The following is a 20,555-nucleotide window of genomic DNA, read 5'->3' as shown; positions in this document are numbered from 1 at the left end:
AGGTAATCGGTCTGCAAAACCAGCCCAAGCCTCAACATGAAGGACCAAGCCTGATAGCCGTGCACCCTGAAGCACCATGGCCCCAAGCTTGTGCCCAACAGCTGCCCAACCCTGAAGGAGAGTGGGTTGTGATACCCACAAAGGGAAGTCTGGCAAGAAGAAAAGCCAGTGTACAATGCTACTTTGTGAAGGTACCATAGGAGGTACTTCTTCAAGTGCCAAATGCTGGCACTGTAACCAGGCAGTATCAAATCATCGTAAGCATTTGTCAAACCACCAATAGTGCCTGAAGTAACTCCACAGACAAGACTTAATGTGAACAGCATAGGACAAGTAAAAAAAGAAAAAGTCAGAAAATTCTATAAATCAACACATTTTACACATTGGTCTTTATTCAGAAAGTTTGAATAAAACTAAGGCCTTTATGCCACAAGCACACAGGCACCACCAACTTCTTTGATCTTCTCCTCTGCTCTTCTACTGAAGAACTTTGCTTTCACAATTACAGGCTGCTTGGGCAGCTTGCCCTTGCCCAGGACTTTGTAGTAACCCTAGAAAGATTAAAGAAAAACAACAAAAAAAGACAACATTTAGTGTTTGCAACCAACTTCCAGGCTCTTCCATTCTGTCTTTTAGCACACATCAATAAAAACCAGAACTATGATCATCACTGTGATGATCCATCATCCATCTCTTAATATAAGATTGGTAAAAGTTGGTAAAATATATCCTGCATTAGCTAGTTGCATTTGTTCAGAGAAGTAGAAACTATGAAGTGATTATACTTTTTCAGTAATTTAGAACATGTGAAGCTGTTACCTTCCCAAAGCCACATACAGAAAACAATGCTGAGTCCTGTAAAAAAGTTGTCAACCACCTCTCACTTTTCCAAAGGACAGAGCAGCTGGCTGCACTGCTACAGCTAACTACTGCCCAATTATATCTGACCCTCACTCTTTATATCATCTCTCTGCTGGAATCCCCTCATTTCACTCCTGTCCTCTGCATTAAAAGGACAATGGTGGCACAAAGCCGGTTAGTACTACAATCTTTAAAGTCACAGTTTGTTAGAAGTGGCACAACTGGCCAACAAGGAGGCTTCTGAGATGTAGAGCATACCTACTTGATAAGGTAGTTACTGTCACTGATTTGGTGGCTGACTGAGATATGAGGTATCGCAGCCAGGGAATGAGGATCAGAAGTTTATGTCTGAGAACGATAGCACACCAGAACAACAGAACATGTAAAGATGTGACTCTATTCTCAGTATTAGAAATGGCTTTCTGTAAGCGTGAACAGCACTATGATGTTTTCGTATGTGCTTCTGGTAATTAAACAACCTTTTACCATCTTTCAAAGAAAGGGAAGTCATTCTTACGTTAACAACATAAACACTAGTTTACCTACTGATATGCTAAGATACACAATTATGTTCCAGGTTTACAAATATTCAGGCACTGCAATTTATTTGCAGTTTACCATTTTAGTCTGAGGCACAAAACTAAGTAACACGTTAAATGAGTAGGAACTGCAGTCCTGAATCTGAGCAGAAACTTACTGAGCGCACAACATCAATGACTGGGGCCAGTCCAGCCTGGTTTTTTGCATAATTGAGTCTTGTCTGTTCAGTTACAAGGGTCCATAGTTTATCCAAATTGACAGTGGGACAGAACTTTTGGTTTCTCTTCAAGTGATAGTGCCTCATGCCCACTTTTCCAAAGTAGCCAGGGTGACTGTGAAAGAAAATACATTTCTTGTTAAATCACACTTTTAATTCAACCTGAATAGGTAGGATTTTAACACTGAAACAAGGATCTTAACTTGCTCAGAATAATCAAAAAACTTCAAAAAATTATTTCACTTCTGCATTATACATGTAGTATTCAACTGTAACAATCACTGCTATCCAAGCCAAGGGAAAAAAAATTTTGAGTGCCTCTTCTCCCTTGATATCACAAGTTAATCCTCCTCATGATGAGTCCGGCCCAAACCTGTATTTCCACTGCGAAATCAGCTCAGTGAATTCAGGCAACATTGCACTGCATGAGGAGCTCCAGAGCTCCTGTCACTAATCTGGTGACTGACTGAGACAGGAACGGTCACAGCCAGTGAATATAGATTAGTGGTTACTTTTCGAGTACTCTAGCACGTCAGGACAACAAGCACTGTCCAGACGTGACTCTAGTCTCGGCATTAAGACAACAACCCTCACTCCCTATCGTAGGCAGCTAAAGAGCAGTTTTGATTTATGTAACTTTTCTAATTCGTGTAACACTTCATGTGTGCATCTGTTAGCAGGACACCATTCTAACCAGCAAGTTTGGTCAAATTTACTGAGTTTTGCAAGATGACTAATTTAAGAAAGGCCTTTGAGTTTAGATAAAATGAGGATATGAATTGATGGCAGCTGTGAAGCCACACTTTGTGTTAGAAAAAAAAGATACAAGGGATTGTAAGCAAGTTCAGTGGTTCACATATAAGATGTAGTTGTTTCTACTTCAGAAAGGCGCATTTTTTGCTAGTACAAACTTAAAACGTTAGCTTACTATTTATCAAAGTTAATCCTGTGATGGTGCATACCACCAGCATTACCACGGCCTCCAGGATGCTTCCTGTGTTTGCCTGAAAGGAAAAATTCAGCCTGTTACACCAAGAATATATAATGCTTTAACTTAGGGCCACAATTAAGTGCCAGGTTCAGCTAATTACTCTGATGTCTGCAGTCTTATTCTGTCCTCTGCATATGCAAGAACAGGCACAGCATGTTTAACAAGCCGCCCAGCCCCGTTCTCAGGTTGTATGTCCCCACATATCCGCACAATCCGGTACCCGGCGACGCTCTCCCCCCGACAGCCCCGCTCCCTCGGTCCCTCACCCGCACGGCACGGTATCCCCACTCACCGATACGGCCGTGCCCGTGGCTGACGTGTCCCCTCAGCTTCCTGGTCTTCCGCAGTCTGGAAGGCTGTGAGGCAGCGAGAACGGCGGTGAACAGCACGACCGCGATCGGAACGAGACGGCCCCACCCGCTCAGGCGCCATGGAGGTCTGGGCCCGCCGGCGGGAGGCCCGAGCAGCCTCACCTCGCCGCCTTCCCCATTTCATCCCATCCCGTCCCTTACCATCCCGAGCAGGCCACGGGCAAGGAGAAGCCCCACTCACCCCACCCCCTTCCCGGCCACATTCCCCCAGTGACGGGAGGCAAGAGGCAGCCCGCCGGCACCCACCATCTTGTCAGCGTGCGCGACGGCAGAGAAAGAGCGCCGCGCTCGCGAGACCTGGGGAAGGCACCTCCGGGAGCGACCAGCTCTCGCGAGACTGTGCAGAGGCTCTCGCAGCAAGCGTGGAGTCTCGCGAGATCGGCAACGGGGGCGGTTGTTGGATCCCGCGCTGAAATGGGCGGTAGTTCCGCCCTGTGTGGGGGTGGTCGGGGAGCCCTGCCCATGAGGGTGGTAATGGATAGCGTTTATGTTTCCGTTGAACTTGATGTTTTACATTGAACGTTTATTTGATGTACACTTTCGAAGTATTGAATCATAGTGTAACAGAATCATGGAATGGTCCAGGTTGAAACGGAACGCAATGATCATTGAGCTTCCACCCCTCTGCTATGTGCAGGGACGCCAACCACCAGACCAGGCTGCCCAGAGCCACATCCAACCTGGCCTTGAATGCCTCCAGGGATGGGGCTTCCACAACCTCTTTGGGCAGCTTGTTTCAGTGCGTCACCACCCTCTGTGCAAAAAACTTACTCCTAATATCTAACCTAAACCTCCCTGTCTCAGTTTAAAACCATTCCCCTTTGCCATCATTGACATATATTTGGATGTGAGGGAGGCAAGGAAAAAAAGGAAATGACTTCACCTTTTCAGTGAATAAACCCTCGCTTTTGCTCTATGAGGCTGATAGCAAACCAGAACCACTGTCAGGTTTGGAATTGCGCAAGCCTCAACGCCATAAGGGAGAAATGACGCTGTAAATGAAGAAAAATACAGTGCGCTTTTCATCCTTCAATGCTCTAACTGCAGTGGACACCAAAGAGCAGCAGGCTGTATGGAAGGCAGCTGATAGCTCATCAGAAATTCAAGCAACTCCCCCCCCCCCCCCACCAGCTGTTCTTATTCTACTCAGGTCATTGAACCAAGGCAGTGCCAAAGCAATCTGAAAATACCGCCGTGTAATTGCGGATTCATAGAATCATGGAAGTTGGAAGGAACACTAAGATCAACCCAGCCAGCAGCTCACCCCCACCATGCCCAGACACAACAGTCCTCCTCGTCACATCTCCATGGCTCTGTAGCACCTCCAGGGATGGCAACCCTGACTCTAGGAAGTCTAGGAGCAGTGTGATACATACAAAGACAGAAAGGGATTTGCTGCTGACTCACTTGAAGAAAAAATGTTTAAAGAGATGCTTCTGCTTGGATAAAATTAACGCCTCGGTAATTTAAAATGCCTTAGCTCTAGCTAAAAACATTAAGTAGAATTAAAAACACTTTATGTCACAAAATAGCAAACTTACTGAAAGACAAATTCGTAACAACCATTTTGTATTTTAATTGCAAATTCACATTCACAAGTTCCTCTGGTTCGGTACCCACTCAGCATCAAAAGTACACAAAGACTATAAAACAGGTATATTTACACGGTTTATTGGGAACCATACATACATATATGAGGAAAGGACATACTGTACCTACACGTTGCAGCTTGCATGTCAAAAAATGGAGCTCTCCTCACAGTTAGCAGTCTTAGTGCAGAATGGATTACAAGGAGTTTACTGACCAGCGTTCAAACCAAGTGGAAGCTTTGTATTGTGAACCAAGTACCTTATTATCAACTTACTTTCTTAATTCGTTTTTAAAATTAATGAGAAAGGAAAGCAGGAAAAAACAATACCAACTCTGCCACACAAAGCCAGCCCTGGCACACACAATCTCTGCCATGGACCCATGGGTCCATTTGTTACCGCAGTACTCAGGCATCAGTGCAGTTCTCACAAACATCCCCTGAAATCAGTGGTTCTGCTGAGAGCTGCATGCAGTCAGCTACTCATCTTTGCACCAAGCGTAACTCAACTCATACTAGGAAAGCACCTGTTATTCTCAGGAATATACAAATATTTACCACAGTTTTCTTTGCTCATTACAAAATCAGTTACAAAAGCTTACAGCACAGTATTTACAAATCCCATCCAAATACATGGATGCTCTGTAACAGCATGGGCAATCACTCAAAGCTGCAGTCAGCTTTTTTCATTCTCCCACATCAAGGTCTGCAGCTGCAGGTGTCCCAAGCACAGTGTGATACGTAGTCTTTGGGTTGGTGGTTCAGCAGAAAGGGATCAGTTTTTCTTGTGAAGGAACTTCATTTTATTTCCTAAAGAAAATGCACCACCAGTCACTTTTTCAATACTGGAAAAGCCAACTGCAATCAAAGGTCACTGAATGAATGGGTTAATTTGCAGTGCAATTGTTTAACACCAGTAGGGAGAGGCAACTAACAAAATGCTTAGTAGTCAACATCTTTTTTTTCTTTAATTATGTTTGGAAATGAAACATTTGGAATTGGAAAGGAAATGAAAACTTTTCACAAAGACCATAATGAACTCTGATTTCAAGTATGTTTTCATTATATTCTTATTATATTTCCCATCCCATACCTAAACCTCTGCTTAATTATCTGATTTCATCCCAAAGATTTTATATATATATTTAAAATAAAATAACACAGAAGTCACGTGAAAATTAATTCGAGAAATACTTCTACATAGTTTGCTCACCAAGGCCTCGCAGAAACTTGTTCACTCCACTTTGTTCAGTGTCCGGAAGCTCTTCCAAATACTGTTCAACTCTCTGCTCAAAGAGGCCTACGGAAGAGAGGAGAAAACTGAGCCGGAAACGGCTCTGCCGAGAGAGAACCCGCCGTCCCCTTCCTCTGATGCTGCTTCCTCTCACCGCCCCTCGGCTCTGCCCCCTCCGCGGCACAAAGCCATCTGCACCCTTACCTTTCGCCCTGCATTTTCTCAGTTCTCTGTCCTGAATGAAACCAGCGAACATTTGGGATTCCATGAACACTTCCAAGAAGCGGCGGATGCTTTTGGAGGCCACGGATTTACGGAATGCCTCCCTTTGGAAGACACGCTCTCCTTTTTCATTCTGGGTTAGGAACAGGGAATAATGGCCAACTGTCTCCACAAAGAATCGGATAAAAACCTCAGACACTAATCCATTCAGGGTGTTACATTCTGCAAAATAAGGCAGCAATAAGACACCACAATCAGCTGCTGCAGCTCTCAGCACTGTCCCCACCCCAGGCTGGGCACCGTCATCTAGCGGTTTACTGATGCAATGGTGATAAGAGAAAGGAGTTGTGCAGCTCCTTTGCAGCCCTGTAACTGATTGTTTTGTAACCAAGAATCAAGAAGGAATACAAATCCTCAGGAGACAGCTCAGGAAATTAAAAACTTTGTGGGTGCAGAATCGAAGTGATATCTCTAAGTTTAAATATGAATAACTCTTTACTTGACAAACCTCTGCACAGCTCTGAGAATTAAAATGGTTGCTTGGAGGATAATAAACCTGTACACTGAAAACAGATCTAAAAGTATAGGTTGTAGTATTTAGGCTTTCACCACTACTGAGAGTTTTACATATGTAAAGCAAAGATGAGTAGAAATGAATTTTAGAAGCTGAATAGAGTCCTCCCTCATACTTGTTAACCACAGGTGGTTACACTCACCCTGGGCTCTTTTTATAATTTTATAATTGATGGAAAGGAATGTGAATCTTCCAAGGCAATTCAGCCCCTCCAGCACTGAAACCACTTTCTGAGCACCACCTGCTGCTCTCTCTGAAGATACCGAGCCAACAAGAGACTCACCCCTCAGCACATATAGTTATTCTGGATTGAATCAGAGCCAAGTTAAGTACAACCTCTGTTTGATTAAAGGCTTAAGTCTACTCATGGAAGTATGTATCACTTACAAAGATATCAAAATAGAATGCTGATAATGTATTGCTATGTGTTGATGGTATCAGCCCCATTCCTTGTGCATTGAGAGACTGTCTTTGATACTGCAAATTGTATCTGAGTACTGGAGGTCCCTCTTTCTTTTTCCTGGGTTGAAACTAAGAATAGTTACCTACGTGGCTGTTTATGAGTTTCCAAATGAGCTTACCATCATCTGAATCACTATCTGAGTCTTGATTTATCAGTTCATTCTTTCTCTCTAGAGCCTGCTCCAGAGCAGCTTGCAACTTTCTAGGTAATAGTGTGTCTTCATCATCCATCTGACAGAGGAAGAAAACATCCTTAAATCACATTCATCTTGTGCAGCAACTAATTAATTTTGCACAGTTTAAGGTTCAGAAGAAAAGCATTTTGCATCAGCTGCTGTCATGCCTACACAAATGAAATAATAATAAAAACCTGTGTGCAGCTATCATGTATTTCTAAACATTTCTTGTCACTCTTAATGAGATTGAAGCCAGAAAAGATAATCCGAAGAGCGAGGTAAAGATCTGTATGCTCAGAATCAGCTCTTCACATGACAGAGTCCAAATAGTTGTTTCACTGAATACACATCATGCAAAGAACAGCCACATGCTCACACAGCTGCTCTAGTTGCTTTTATTTAACTTCAGTTCTCAGTAATTGCTTTTACTTATGTCCTAGCACATCTTATTTTCTGGGCTTTTGCCCCATTGCTCCCTTCATTTATTTAATGCTTGTTCAGCAAGAGTGAGCACACATTGGAATATTCATAGGAATATTCACAGTCATATTTTCCAGGGAACCTTACAAGAAAATTTACCCACCTTGCCTACTGGTGGATACTTCTGAAATTACCAAGTGGTACATTTCTATCTGCCTGTTCACAACCCTTCTCCCAGCACACTCAGCCATTCTCCATGCTCCCTCTCTCACTCAGAGAGTTCTCTTCTTTGCAATCTTTGTCCTTTTCACCTCGAACAGTGAGTTTTCTTGCTTACATGATGCTATTGTTGATTGTTTTCTTTGCACTGCCAATACAGTTATTGGTTTCTTTAGCAGCTGCAATCCCTTTCACGCACCTGAAGACACTGGTGCTAATTTCAGGTGAAACAGAAAATGAGCTCTTTTTTGCTAGTGTCTTGCCCATTGCATATGGGCATCTATGATTTAAAAGCAAGCAACCTAGTATGATAAAACTAAATAGGTTGCTAAAGTATGTGGCAACATTTCAAGGTGTACTTTACCTGTCTGATGAATCGATCTGATCCCAGGTTAACCATCAGAGCCTGAAGAAAGAAAACATGATGGTGGAATATATCTTAAGAGATAGAAAACATTCATTTAGTCTGCTTTCTAATGGAGAAGGATCGTCTGAATGATCCCAAGCCTCATCACAAATCAAATTCCTACTGTGAAAAGAGTCATAAAGGAGGTTATAAAAGAGGAAGATGAAGTTCTTTTTGTAGAACTAAAGTCTGATTTAACATAGATCTGTAAATATGTACAAAAATTAAAAGAGTTAGGCAGACTTTTTTTGTTTTACACCTTAGCATGTTATTAATTTTTGCTAATGAGTGATTGAAAAGTATCTCAGGGACTGGGTTAAAGAAAATGGTGCTGCCTGAGACAGCGGGGCTTCTGGAGGGCAAGAGTGTGACATGCCAATGCTAATGGAGCAGTAAGCTGTGAGAAGGAGCTGGGATGTGGGAGAGCAATGTTAGGACGTGGGAGGAAAACAGCAGAGACTTACAAAAGCCTGAAGCACAGAGAGCCTTGTAAATGAACACACACACACAAAAAAAAATCATAGGAAAATGACAGGAAAGCAGTAGGAGTAAGAAAGAAGTGTGTGGCCTTGAAGATTTTGGTGGTGTTTTTACTGGAACAACTGATGAATTGCAACTCTCATTTGATTTCCAATACAGTGTTAGCAAAGTCTTAAAGATTACCTTCCCACCAACAAAAAAAAACCAAAGCCTTAAAGGTTTTATTTTCTCTTCTGCCTATGGCTGCATGCACAACTGCCATTAGCATTAGCCAGTGTCATAGCAGCTTGCATTTTGTGATTTTGTCGTGACAGGTACAACATAAACATAAGAAATCAGAATATTGGCTCTGTACTTAATTGTTGCCCCAGTCAACAGTCACTTCTTTCTGTCCTCAGGACCGAGGAGCAAGCAGCAGGCTCTCTCCAGGCCAGGCCAGCTTTAGCCCTGGCAAATAATTCTGGTGCCAGCTCTTACCTCCTCCACAGGCAGCTCCTTCAGCTTGGGCAGAGAGCTGGAAAGCAGGCCCACCAGGAAAGGCGTAGGGCAGCACACAATGTCAATCATGGATGAGGGCAGAACTGGGATGAAGGTGTGCTGCCAGGAGAAGGGGTACAGCAGGGCCACCACGGCGTGTGAGCAGCTTGAGAGGGTGCTGAGGAGAGAGGATGTTTTCATGTCAAGTACTGACAAACAAACAAGAGACAGTGAAAGAAAAAAATAAAAATTGAAAATGCTAAAGAAAAATGACTAAATCGGATAAAAACAAGATAAACAAACAAAAAACAAAACCAAAACAACTAACCACACAATAATAATACATTTTGATGGACTTCAGACCAACTGTCATGATAATGGTATTAACCCTGTTAAAAAAAGTGCTCTGAAATACCCATGAAGTTGAGGCTTCGTACCATTCGTGGAAAATTTACATCATACACCATCCCTCCACTACTGAACCCAATTCCCTTTTACAGTCACATGGTTTCCAAACATTAAAAATAAAGGAGCCTCATTACTGCGCCAGTTTGAGCAGCAGGGGAATAAAGGCATGCTTTCTGTTACACAGCTTTGATTTTGGGCTGCATTACAACATCTCCTTGCAGGCAGTGGATGACAGAAATTTGGACTGTTACCCAGCCCAGCATGACCGAGCTAATTTTCTCACAGTGCAAACTTCTGCTGTGCTTAATGTAGCCACAAAGAACTATAAATAACTAATAACTTCAGAGCTGTTGTTGCTTGAGAATGCTGAGGGGAAACGTCGATTTCTTCAGTGCAAGTCTTACTGGAAACTTTAGGGGGCATCAGACTTCCACTGGAATAGCTCTCAGAAGCATTTCTGGTTATGGATTATGCCAGGGCCAAGAGAAAGGCTTTGCCTGTTTGTTCCTGTCAGTGATTAACTTTTGAAGATTGCTGAAGGGGAAAAGTGAGAATTAGAAGAGGAAGAGAGAAGTTTGGGGAGCAGTAAATGCATGCCTTTTTAGCCTGTTGTGTGCTGGTTTGTTTAATTTATTTGATACTTAATTAAAGATCTGTCAATTACAGTGTGTTTTCATAACTTATGTAGCCTGAAACAGGCCCTGCACATAGCAGGGAGGTTGAAACTGGATGATCACTATGGTGCTTTTCAATCCAGGCCATTCTATGATTCTATGAAAAATCAGAAAGTTAGAGAAATACATCATTTTAGAGCATGCAGGGTGCTGCCATTGACTCATGCTTTGGTCCTACGAGTGTGGGTGATAGCAACATAATGCTATGTTCTTCAGAAGAGCTGTGGGGCGCAGTGTAGGCCCCCAGCACAATTCTCAAACTGGTTTTAATGATGCTGTCGCATTTTTAACTGCATCCAATTTGGTCTTCTTACGCGACTGACTAAAAAAAGAGCCATGTCGAGCTAAAAAGCAGGAAGACAAACATTCTTCTAACATTCAGTTAATATTTTTCTCCTTTCTATAGAATGCCCTTTTGTAACTTGCTGCTTTACACGCAGTGCCGTGACGTAAATCAGCCCCTGCATCCTCTCTGAGTGCTATTCCCACGCCAGGGGAGGACACTGGGTTCTCCTTCAGAGCTCTCCCAGGGGGACGGATGGGGCCGGGAGCAGCTGAGCACAGCACGTGGCAGCACCCTGCTCCATGGCATCGTGCTGCCCTTGTCAGCTCCTCCTGTGCCTGGTAGGGTTCTGCACATCCGTTTGGCAAAATTCAGTCCTAGAAAATGGTTTCCTGTGAGACATCTCAGGCTGACTATGCAGAAAACACTCACTGTGAGCCCCAAGCCCCTAGAAGAGCATACTCCTGTCCCTTGTGCTGAGGCTGGGAGGCCTGGAAGACCCATGGAACCAAATTCTTACACGTACAAAGCATCCGTGTACATCTGTGTACATTCTTACGTGTACAAAGCATCCTTCCATAGCTGGAAGGAGTCCCCATTAGAAAGGATACACATCTCCCACTTCAGTGTGAGGTTTTAACATTCTGTAAGGTCACCTTCAGAAATGACAGCCATAAGAGAACTTTAAAACTCTGCCATACAGTTCCAATTCTCTCAAAAGCATATTCAGTAAATGAAAATAAAAATAAAGCCCTAACCTGGAAACAAGTCCACTCCACTTTTTCCTTTCAAGCTGTGCAACACATGCACTGCTCCAACTGTTCTTGCTGACGAGAAACATGAAGTAAATAAGATGGTTTATTTTCTCCAAGGTGTGTGAAGCACACAAAGTAAAGCAACAGAATGATCACAGAATATTTTCAGAATATTCTCATTTTTAATAGACCAAGGCAGTCTTGATGAAGATGAAAGTACTGACATGATGTCATGCAGTGTTATTAATGCATGAGTCTATCAGTAACGATAGGAAATTAGTGACATTTTTCCGTTGCAACTTTGGAACCTGATGAATCTTTTCAGATATGCAATGGCTATGTCATCATCAAAGCAACTACTGAAGAACTGATGTGATCTTCTCCACTCAAAGTTGACTTCTCCTTTTCTGTGGTACTTTGTTTTACAAATCATTTTCCCACGGTAGCAAACAGAAGTTTTCCCTGTTGCATTCGTGGTTGTGGAGACCCGCTCAGACCAAGAGCTGAGGTACAAGAGTTTCAGAGTCATGGCCATGACTCAGCTGAATTGTGAGGACTGCTGCTGGACATGGTTAGCACCCATGTCAAAAGCAAATTAAGTTCACTCAACTTTGACCATTAATAGAATAAAGGTAATTAACTTCCAGGTCAGTTCAACAAATACCCCCAAATCCAGGCTATTTTAAAAAGTAGTCATAAGGATATTACTATAGAATAATCATCATTTTCTCATAAACACAGCTGCTGTTGAACAGCAAACGGATGCTGTGCTTATGCTGCAGGAAGCACTGCCAGTGCCAGTGCCAGTTCTGCATGTGCCTGCTTCAAAAGACCAGAGCTCTTTGTGTGCTGCAAATCATCAACTCTCACAAAATATTAGTCATATTCAGTTACACATACTACTCATACTGGAAATATTCCACACATACACTTGACAACTCTCTTTCCTTTATTCTAACAGCCAAAGACTGTATTCCCTCCTACTCTTCCATCCACCACCTACAGTTCCTCAGAGGTCTGAGGGAGCCTTACACCCTAAGCTCCTCCTAAGTCCATGACTGCAGTGCCTCCATTTGCTGGACCAGACTCTGCTACCCTCGTGCATCTCCACAAGCTTTGGCACTTGCACTTACGAAAGGCACGAGAGAAGACCCTTGTCTCCTCCTCTTCCTCTCCCCTGGGACAAGCAAGCTACTGTGCCAGAAGCAGAGGGGAGACCATCCCTTCCACGTGAGGCCAAGTCACACAGCAGCTCCATTACCACAGGGCTGGGCCAGATCTAGGCAGATACTCTGAACCATGCACCAGTTTGGCCCCTCCATTTCTTCAAATGGATAAATGAATATAAAAACGTAAATTCACAAAGAAGACTTTCTACTGCCTGCGTTTACTTGTCTACAGCCTTTTCATGATTCTCATTTCTTCCTGCTGACTTAATTATGTTACTCTGTCCATATTTGCTGAACTCTTTCATCTGCTATTGTAGCATGTTCATAATCCAAGCTACAGCTGGCCGAGTTGCCCTTCTGACCCTCATCCCCCCATCTGCCTGGGAGATCTTCCTCCCTTCTATGATTGGAGCCTGGAGGCCTTGTCCTCCCCAGGTGTAACACCTCAACGCAGGTGGGTGTTGCACACCCCTGTGTCTTGTGACAGGTCATGGCAGTGCTTTTCTGTAGTAGCTCCTGTCCTTGTGCCACTGGTGAACTCCATGGCAAAACTATCCACCTGATACTTCCCTTTTGCACCCCTCAACACCTCCCCAGACTTTGGCTTAACCCCAGTCTCTGAGAGAGAGCAAAGTCTGCAACAACTCTGCAATGATCTGAAAGCTTTGTGGAGAACTCTGTAAAGAGTTCTGGGAAAAGACCGCAAGGCCAAGAATTTGGCCATCCTCCTTCACCACACACAGTCTGCAGAGGCAGAGGGGAAGGACAAAGCAAAAAGCTAGAAAGGCATCACGTAAAGAGAACATGGCAGTGACAATTGTAGCAGATTGCTGCAGTTTGGATGAGATATGAGCTGTGGAATTCCTGTCGCTGGGCAGGCAGCCTTGGGAGCAGAACTGCATTGCACCAGATGTAATGCACAGCTAAACACTGGAAAAGGAACAATTTCTCTCAGTGGATAGGACTAAACAACAGCAGCAGTTTCACTCAGGTGGATAAGCCTAAGGAACAGCATCAGAGGCAAGGCATAAATCAAAATATATCAGTATCATGAGGGACAGTGTCCATATTGCAGCATTTTTGCTGACATCTCCCCTTGCAGCATTCCTGCTTTTAAAGGAAGCCCTTGAAAACCTCTGGGCTGCCTGAAGAGCTGGGTGATGATAGGGAGATGTTACTGCTTTCCTTCTGCTCCCCAGTGTGGCTGCTCTGCTCCAGTGCACCCCTTGGCCCCCAGAACCCTTGTTCTGTAGCTGCACGTACTCAAAGCCCCCAGTCTGTGGCTTGTGCTTCAGTTCCAGAGTTGTGTTTGAGTTCCTGTGTTTCAGCAACCCAGGTACCACCACCTACCCACCGAATAGGCCAGGCAAGGACACATTTCAGGAGAATTCAAGAACAAGTCACTGATACAGCAGTGCAGAAAATTTACAGTTTTCTAACTTTGGTGAAATAGTCAGGCGAGCTACATATGCAAAATTATTACTGCTTAGTTCTCATTTACCCAATCCAAGCTGTTTAAAAGTCGGGAAAAGAGCTGGATTTCCCCTCTTCTGACTCAAACAAAATGAAGTGTTTTTTGCAGCTTTTTAGCTAGATCTGCCCCATTAACATTTCAAAACAAAATCGTGTGCTGTAGCTACAGAAGAGAATGCGATGATGGAGCAATCTGGCTGTGCGGCTGTGGCCGTGAAAAAATGCCTCGAGTCAGGAATGGGTATGTGTAAACAGGCACAGTGAACAAAAGCTTCATTCAGAGGCACAGCGTCAGATGCAGGAGAAGCTGGGGGGGCATGACAGAAGATGATTGCAGGAAGTCTATGGGACAACCTTCTGGGCAGGAAAAATATGAAGCAAGAAATACCTTTGTGCTTGTAACTCAATACTAAAGCCAAGCTGAAATAGAAACGTTTGAGAAGTGAAGCTGTCACAGGTAACCCACTACTTATTAGAGATTAAAGGATGCCTCTATGTGTACATGCGTAAGGCCTGCAATTACTGAGGGCCCAGGAGATCTGCCTATTTGTAGCACTGCTTTCTTCTGATTGGCACTATGTTCATGTGATCAGGATTCAAAATTTAACTTCTTGTCACTGACATTTTTAACCATCTGCCTCTGGATAACACTTTGTTTTTCCATTTCATGCAAAGTGATACAGAACCATGAAATAATTGAGGTGGGAAGGGACCTCAGGAGGACAACTGATCCAACCCATGGGCCTGATGTTAGGTCAGGTGGTGTCCAGGAACACAGCCAGATTAAAAAGGCCATTATTTCACTATGTAAAATGTACTTTTGTGAAATGATTCTCATTTACCCAATCCAAGCTGTGATGAACTTTTACGTGAAAAGGTTGCATGCTTTGGTGGCAAGAGCTTGGAGGCTGACAGGAGGGGATAATATGTGTGCCAAGGACTACTGAGATGTAAACACAAGGACATTCTGCCATACTAGAAGCCATCTTAGAAAAAAATTTTGTGCATACTTAAAAGAGACTTTTCTAGCTGCTAATTTCTTCAGAAATTGCTCAGGCTAAGCAGAAGATTCTTTTCCATTGTAGCCCTGGGCTACACAAAGAAATGGGAGGCTTGGCTGATAGAGGAAAAAGGAAGGGAAAGGAAGGTAAAATTAGCCTCATGGGGAGGTGAAAAGGGAAATGGACTGAGGGCAAAGAGACCAGCATTCAAAACTAAGGGATGGAACAGTGAGTTGCTGGGCTGAACGATGCAAGGAAAACAATTTAATGTGAACCTGGATATGTCATGCACATGGGGACAAATTATCAGGCCACTGCAAAACTTGTCCCTCCTCACTGCTTCTTTGAGATGTAGGGACAGTGATGCTGCTTAATGACATCTGCCCTTCTTCTTTTAATACTACAGATGCTGTGAGAAAGACTGAAACAGCATAGGGGGAGGTTGGTTTCCAGTAGGACTGAGCTTGCACAATAGAGGCTTGTCTGAGCTTGCAAAATAGAAGCTGTCTCAAGATGTAGACAAAAATCAGCTATAATCCATGTGCTTACACTTCAACCACCTTGCACCATGCCCCTACGCTACGCACAGCTCGCTGATAAGCTAGCACAGTATCTATCAGGAAAAATTTGCCATTTGAAAAGACAAGTTTCTGCCACTACGATTATAGGCACCTGTATGCAAGAGACAAAAATTACAATTGAAACAAACACCAGAAGTTCAACTTTTTGCTGCTTGAAACAAATGCAGATCAATTCTAACACAGTAACCTATGTGAGCACCGATAGAAAAATTATTTCTAATGATTGCAGAGCAGTAGGAATTACAGCTAGTTCACTGGTTTTACCAACTGAAAACCAAGCATAATGGAACAGGCAAAATACTGCTTTAGATTTTAATTCAACAGAGTACTTGGGCAGAAGGTTCAGTCTTAATATACTTTCACTATACTGAAATGAAGCCTAAAATATCTTTTATTTTTCCACTTCTGTTTTCATTAGATCTGTCCACAAATACACAGACAAGATGTGACAGCTGCTTCAAACCAAGAGTACCTGATGCTATGGAAAGAGAACTGTGTGAATGGCTGTACAGTTGTCTCTGTCAGCAAGGAATCTTTCAGCATCTGAGATTTGAATATTTTGTCCTTGTCTAGAGGCCCTTGAGCAAGCTACAGAGAATCCTTCAAGCCTTTATATGGTACTTTGGAAGGAGGCACTGTAATTTCTGAATGAGTCAATACATCTTAATATATTATTAATGTATTTATTAACTCTTAATGGTTTAATTTAACTTTATTTAAATAATTAGATTCTCCTCCAGACAGAATTCCTCATGGCAGAACCCCCTTACAAAAGGCCCACCCCCATAGTGGTACATGGGGACGAGGACGTTCCTGCTGCAGCCTTGGCAGCTCTCTTGCTGTCTGACATGGCCCTGTGCCTGTGGGAAGCACTGTTCAGAGGGAGTTAAGAGCAGTTCTTGTCAGGCCAGTACAGGTGTCTGTTGCTACATCTGACCTTTCTCTAGAATAATCAACGAGACATTTAGAATGAGATCCATTTGCACCTATTACAAGGAAAGCTGAGTGTGTATTGCTTGTAAAAGCCAGAGTAATGTTGTGCATTGTGATTTGTTTTTTTAAAGCAAACATGTAAGAAGGAATTAAGCTAAGAGTCATGACATGAGGCTTAAAGCACACAGTTATACTGCACCTCTGATCAACATCCAACTTTCCTCCTTTGGGTGAAGGAATAGAATACACCCTCAGTAAGTTTGCAGATGACACCAAGTTGGCAGGAAGTACTGATGTGCCTGAGGGTAGGTAGGCTCTACAGATTGATCTGGACAGGTTGATTGATGGGCTGAGGCCAACGCTGTGAAGTTCAACAAGTCCAAGTGCCAGGTCCTGCATTTTAGAGGTGATCTTAGAGGTCTTTTCCAAACTTACTGACTCTGTAATTCTATTACTCCTTCTTTTCAGGAAAAATGGACAGATGCTTTCTTGTCTTCCAAACCAAATATTTTACAGGTAGCAGCAACTCTATGCAGAAGGCACTCTATGCACTCTGTGCATCCTAACTGCATTCACCAGGTGTGAAAGAAAGTCTGAAGGAAATGGAAAATCTCTCTAGTTACTTATATCAGAAATTGACGTTCTTGCTGTAGAATAAATTCTTCATATTGGGCATGATTACATATGGGGTAATCATACATGTGACGATTCCTTTCACTGCAGGAATTAGTGAAAGAAATTTCCCAGTTTGTGTTCAGCATGTCAGACAGCACAATAATCCCAATCATCTTCAGAAAGCACTTCATGCTTTTTGGATAAAACATCCTAGAGGAAATGACACTCATAGTCCTCCTGACTTGAGATAGAAGATCTACAATCTACTGCACACTCCAGCAGGTTCCATGGATTGTATCTCTAAATATTTCTTCGATGAACAGTGGATAATGGGGGAAAAACTTTTGCTTGAGACAAAAAGTTGAACTTCTAGATCAATAAAGGGCTGTGCCAGATGTGAACAAAAGAGTACACAGCTGGATCTTCTGCATCCTGTCCTAAGAAAAGGTACAGATCACATAGAGATTGGACACAGTAAACTCTTCCTCAAAAAAAAAAAAAAGGTTTCTGGCAAGCATTTGCTGTCAAGTTCCGTGCACTGTTTTTTGTGGAGTTTTGTTGTGATATGGGAAGTAAAAGGAAATTTTATTACTGGCCAAAGTTCACGATCTGTTTGCTGAGCACACTTTGCCTCTTTGTCTCAACACGCATTTCTACCTTTTAACCTGCAGGCTGGCAGATTTTACAAGTTTTATGATATAGCAGCTACTGGAAAGGAGCAGCAAGCACATGAGCCGAGTAAGGCCTCACTACCATGATTACCTTGTAAGAATTGTATCCTACTTTTATTACATGACAATAAGAAGAAATAGGAAATGAGCCTCCACGTTATTAATCTGCCCAAAATTTTAGCTATTCTTTCTTTGCCTTTTGACCTCACTACCGAGCTGAGAAATAAGTTCACTCTTTCTACTAAGTAAACATTGCCACATCTTCTAATTGAATTTGCACAACTTGAGCTACAAGATCAAAAGCATCTCTAATATAGTTTTTCTAGGTAGGCAATGGGAGACTGTGATCAGGCTGCCATATAACTGCTAAAAGTACTGCTTCCTAGCGTGAGCTCATGGCTTCCAAGCCAACAGATTCAAATAGGAGGACAAGCCTCAGTACTCTCTGTACACAACAAGGACAGTCCTAAACCATCTCCGTCCGTGAGATTAGGAAAATACCATTGTTTATTATGAAAGCCTTTGCACTTGTGTACAAGTACACTCTGCTCCATTTTTGCTCCTCAAAGTTAACAGAGACATGCCTGTGGGGTGATTTCCTGCAAGTATTTACGTATTTATGCTTCTGATCTGAATTAGTCAGTTTTTCTGGCTGGAGTCTGACCTTTGGTCAGGTCTGAGACCTACCTGAACTTTCCACTTATGCTGGAATAGATTCCTCCTGGAAGTCCCCAGTATTTCAGGAGGAGACACAGAGGTTTTTACCCTTAATAGCTGTTAAGTTCTCCCACCTCATAAGTGCCTAGCTTCTTCCCACAGCAGTGCCTCTTGGCTTTGTGGGGTGAGTGCTGCAGAGGAGGGTTGTCTGGGGCTGTGGCCCACCAGGTGACAGACTGCTGGTCTGTGCCACACCAGGTTGCCCCATATGGCTGAGGGGATGAGAGCAGACAGAGGGACAGAGAAACAGAAAATCTCTTCTGGGAAAGATGGAGTCATCTGCAGTCATCCCTAAGGGAGGAAGACACTGATGTGCAGAGGCGGAAGCTGCACTGAAGTTCGTGTCACAACAACCATTATTTCCTTATCTTTGTTCACTCAAGCTTCTCTTGTACATGTGTAAAACTTGTGGGCTTATTTATGGAGTGCCTGAGATACTGTAAACTCACCTGTCTCACACCAGCCTGAAGTGCATCTAGCCCACCCCTGCTGCCCAGCTCCAGCTCCCTGCCCTGCTCCTAACCCAGCATGAGAATTCTCACTGCAACCAGGCTGAGAGGCCCAACTGGCTTGGAGAAACTGCAAAATGAATAATCTCTACTGTGCCTGAGCTGGCGCAGCCTTCTGGGTGAAGGAGGGCATGGCCTGGGGCAGGAACTAACAAGAGAGGCCAGAGAAGAGACTGCCTTAGCCTGGCAATGCTTACATAAATGCATTTTCCTTAGGGTACATTTTTGAGCTCATCTATATGATGGGGGAGCATAAAACCCATGTCTTTCTATAGCAACTTTCCTTGAGGCTCATACTCATTCATCACTGCAAAGTAGCTGAAATATCTTGGGAAAACAAATAATGACAACAGTAAGAACTTGCTTTGTCTCCTGCAAGAGCACGGACTCTATAGATACCTTTCACAGCCTCTACAGCTTTCCACTGAAAGAAATACTTCTGGATTTCAATCCACAGCAAAAACCTCATCCAGACACACTAATTTATGTATAAAAAATGAGATTATAACAAAGGGACGCTGAGATGTCCAAGCCCTTCCTTTCCCTCTGTTCAGGCAGTCAGGGGAAAAGCCAACAGACCTGTTCTCACAGGCGTGGATACCCTACCCAGCAGTAAACATGCCTGCAGTTTTTTCCCTGGCACAAAACTAAAACAAGCAGAGTAATGTTTTTCCTCCAGTGTTTGTGTTCTATTTATTTTCTGTTGCTACCTTTGTGTCTGCAGTAACACCAATGTCCACTGTGCCCAGGAAGCCCCTGATTTTGTATCTGCTGCCTCATTTTGTAAACCCCAAAGGACTGCACTAGATAAACTCTCCCTTTGCAGCTGGCAGCATCGTGGGATTATTCAAGAATGGAGTGAACTGGCAGAATACAACAGGCAAGAACATAAAAAGAGGATTCCAGCTGGGACAGGGATTGGAAATATGGTGGAACATACATCTCAGCTGTACTCTTAGCAGATGTTTGAGGAACTGGAGTGTTGTTTCCTTTTCCTGGCTTATTCTTCCAGATTTCTCTCTTATTGCCTTTATTTCTCTGTTGTCTTCCTGACGGTTCATGGAAAGCAAAATATTGAAAGGCCACTGGCAGATTCAGACAAATTTTTGAGAGTGAGCAAATAGTTGCAGGGATTTATTCACTCAGTTTCAAGTAGAAAAAAAAAAAATGCACAAGCAGCCTATTGAGGAAAACAAATCAACAAACCCAACTAACTGTACACATGCACAACTAACCAAGGCTAACTCACAGGCTTGTCATTCAAACCTTACTGTTGTTTCCTTATTCTGGTAGCATCACTTTCTGTATTGAAAGATGGCAACCTCTTCTCAGTAAAGATTAAGGACTCTAAGTTTTCACACTCTGGGCAGCACAAGAACCATAAATAACAAGTTATTGAATGAATCTCACTTTGCTAGGCATGACTTTCTGAAACCTGTATAATGTGTGAAGTCATTTATTGCTTGGAGACCTGTTAACTAGGCAGCCATAAAAACCCATTGCATCTCATTGTTTGAAGCCTGAACTC

General features: G+C 43.1%; 2 protein-coding genes and 2 non-coding genes across 4 annotated transcripts in view; all 4 read right to left on the bottom strand.

The window, feature by feature from the left end:
- Nucleotides 1-357: 357 nt before the first annotated feature.
- Nucleotides 358-3,561, bottom strand: RPL27A (ribosomal protein L27a). The gene is made up of 5 exons (XM_003206231.4): nt 3,227-3,561; nt 2,902-2,965; nt 2,547-2,622; nt 1,559-1,733; nt 358-551 (listed from the first exon to the last, which is right to left on the bottom strand). The coding sequence occupies exons 1-5, from the start codon at nt 3,227-3,229 to the stop codon at nt 423-425; spliced, it is 447 nt and encodes a 148-aa protein (XP_003206279.1). The 5' UTR covers nt 3,230-3,561; the 3' UTR covers nt 358-422.
- LOC116216717 lies at nt 1,137-1,268 on the bottom strand. The gene has a single exon (XR_004160034.1). It is a non-coding gene; the product is annotated as a small nucleolar RNA SNORA3/SNORA45 family (small nucleolar RNA).
- On the bottom strand, nt 2,061-2,192 carry LOC116216716. Its single transcript, XR_004160033.1, has one exon. It is a non-coding gene; the product is annotated as a small nucleolar RNA SNORA3/SNORA45 family (small nucleolar RNA).
- Nucleotides 3,562-4,536: 975 nt separating the features above from the next.
- DENND2B (DENN domain containing 2B) overlaps nt 4,537-20,555 on the bottom strand; it is a 91,049-nt gene continuing 75,030 nt past the window's right edge. The window contains exons 14-19 of the mRNA XM_010710979.3: nt 9,239-9,416; nt 8,240-8,281; nt 7,180-7,291; nt 6,007-6,246; nt 5,782-5,868; nt 4,537-5,378 (exon numbers count right to left, since the gene is read on the bottom strand). Coding sequence (XP_010709281.1) covers nt 5,344-5,378; nt 5,782-5,868; nt 6,007-6,246; nt 7,180-7,291; nt 8,240-8,281; nt 9,239-9,416 — 694 coding nt within the window. The 3' untranslated portion in view covers nt 4,537-5,343. The remainder of the gene's footprint in view (nt 5,379-5,781; nt 5,869-6,006; nt 6,247-7,179; nt 7,292-8,239; nt 8,282-9,238; nt 9,417-20,555) is intronic.

This window comes from Meleagris gallopavo, chromosome 5, assembly GCF_000146605.3.
Source record: "Meleagris gallopavo isolate NT-WF06-2002-E0010 breed Aviagen turkey brand Nicholas breeding stock chromosome 5, Turkey_5.1, whole genome shotgun sequence".
Classification (NCBI taxonomy): Eukaryota; Metazoa; Chordata; class Aves; order Galliformes; family Phasianidae; genus Meleagris; species Meleagris gallopavo.
Note: the sequence above shows the minus strand (reverse complement) of the source record. Positions and strands in the feature narration are given on the sequence as shown.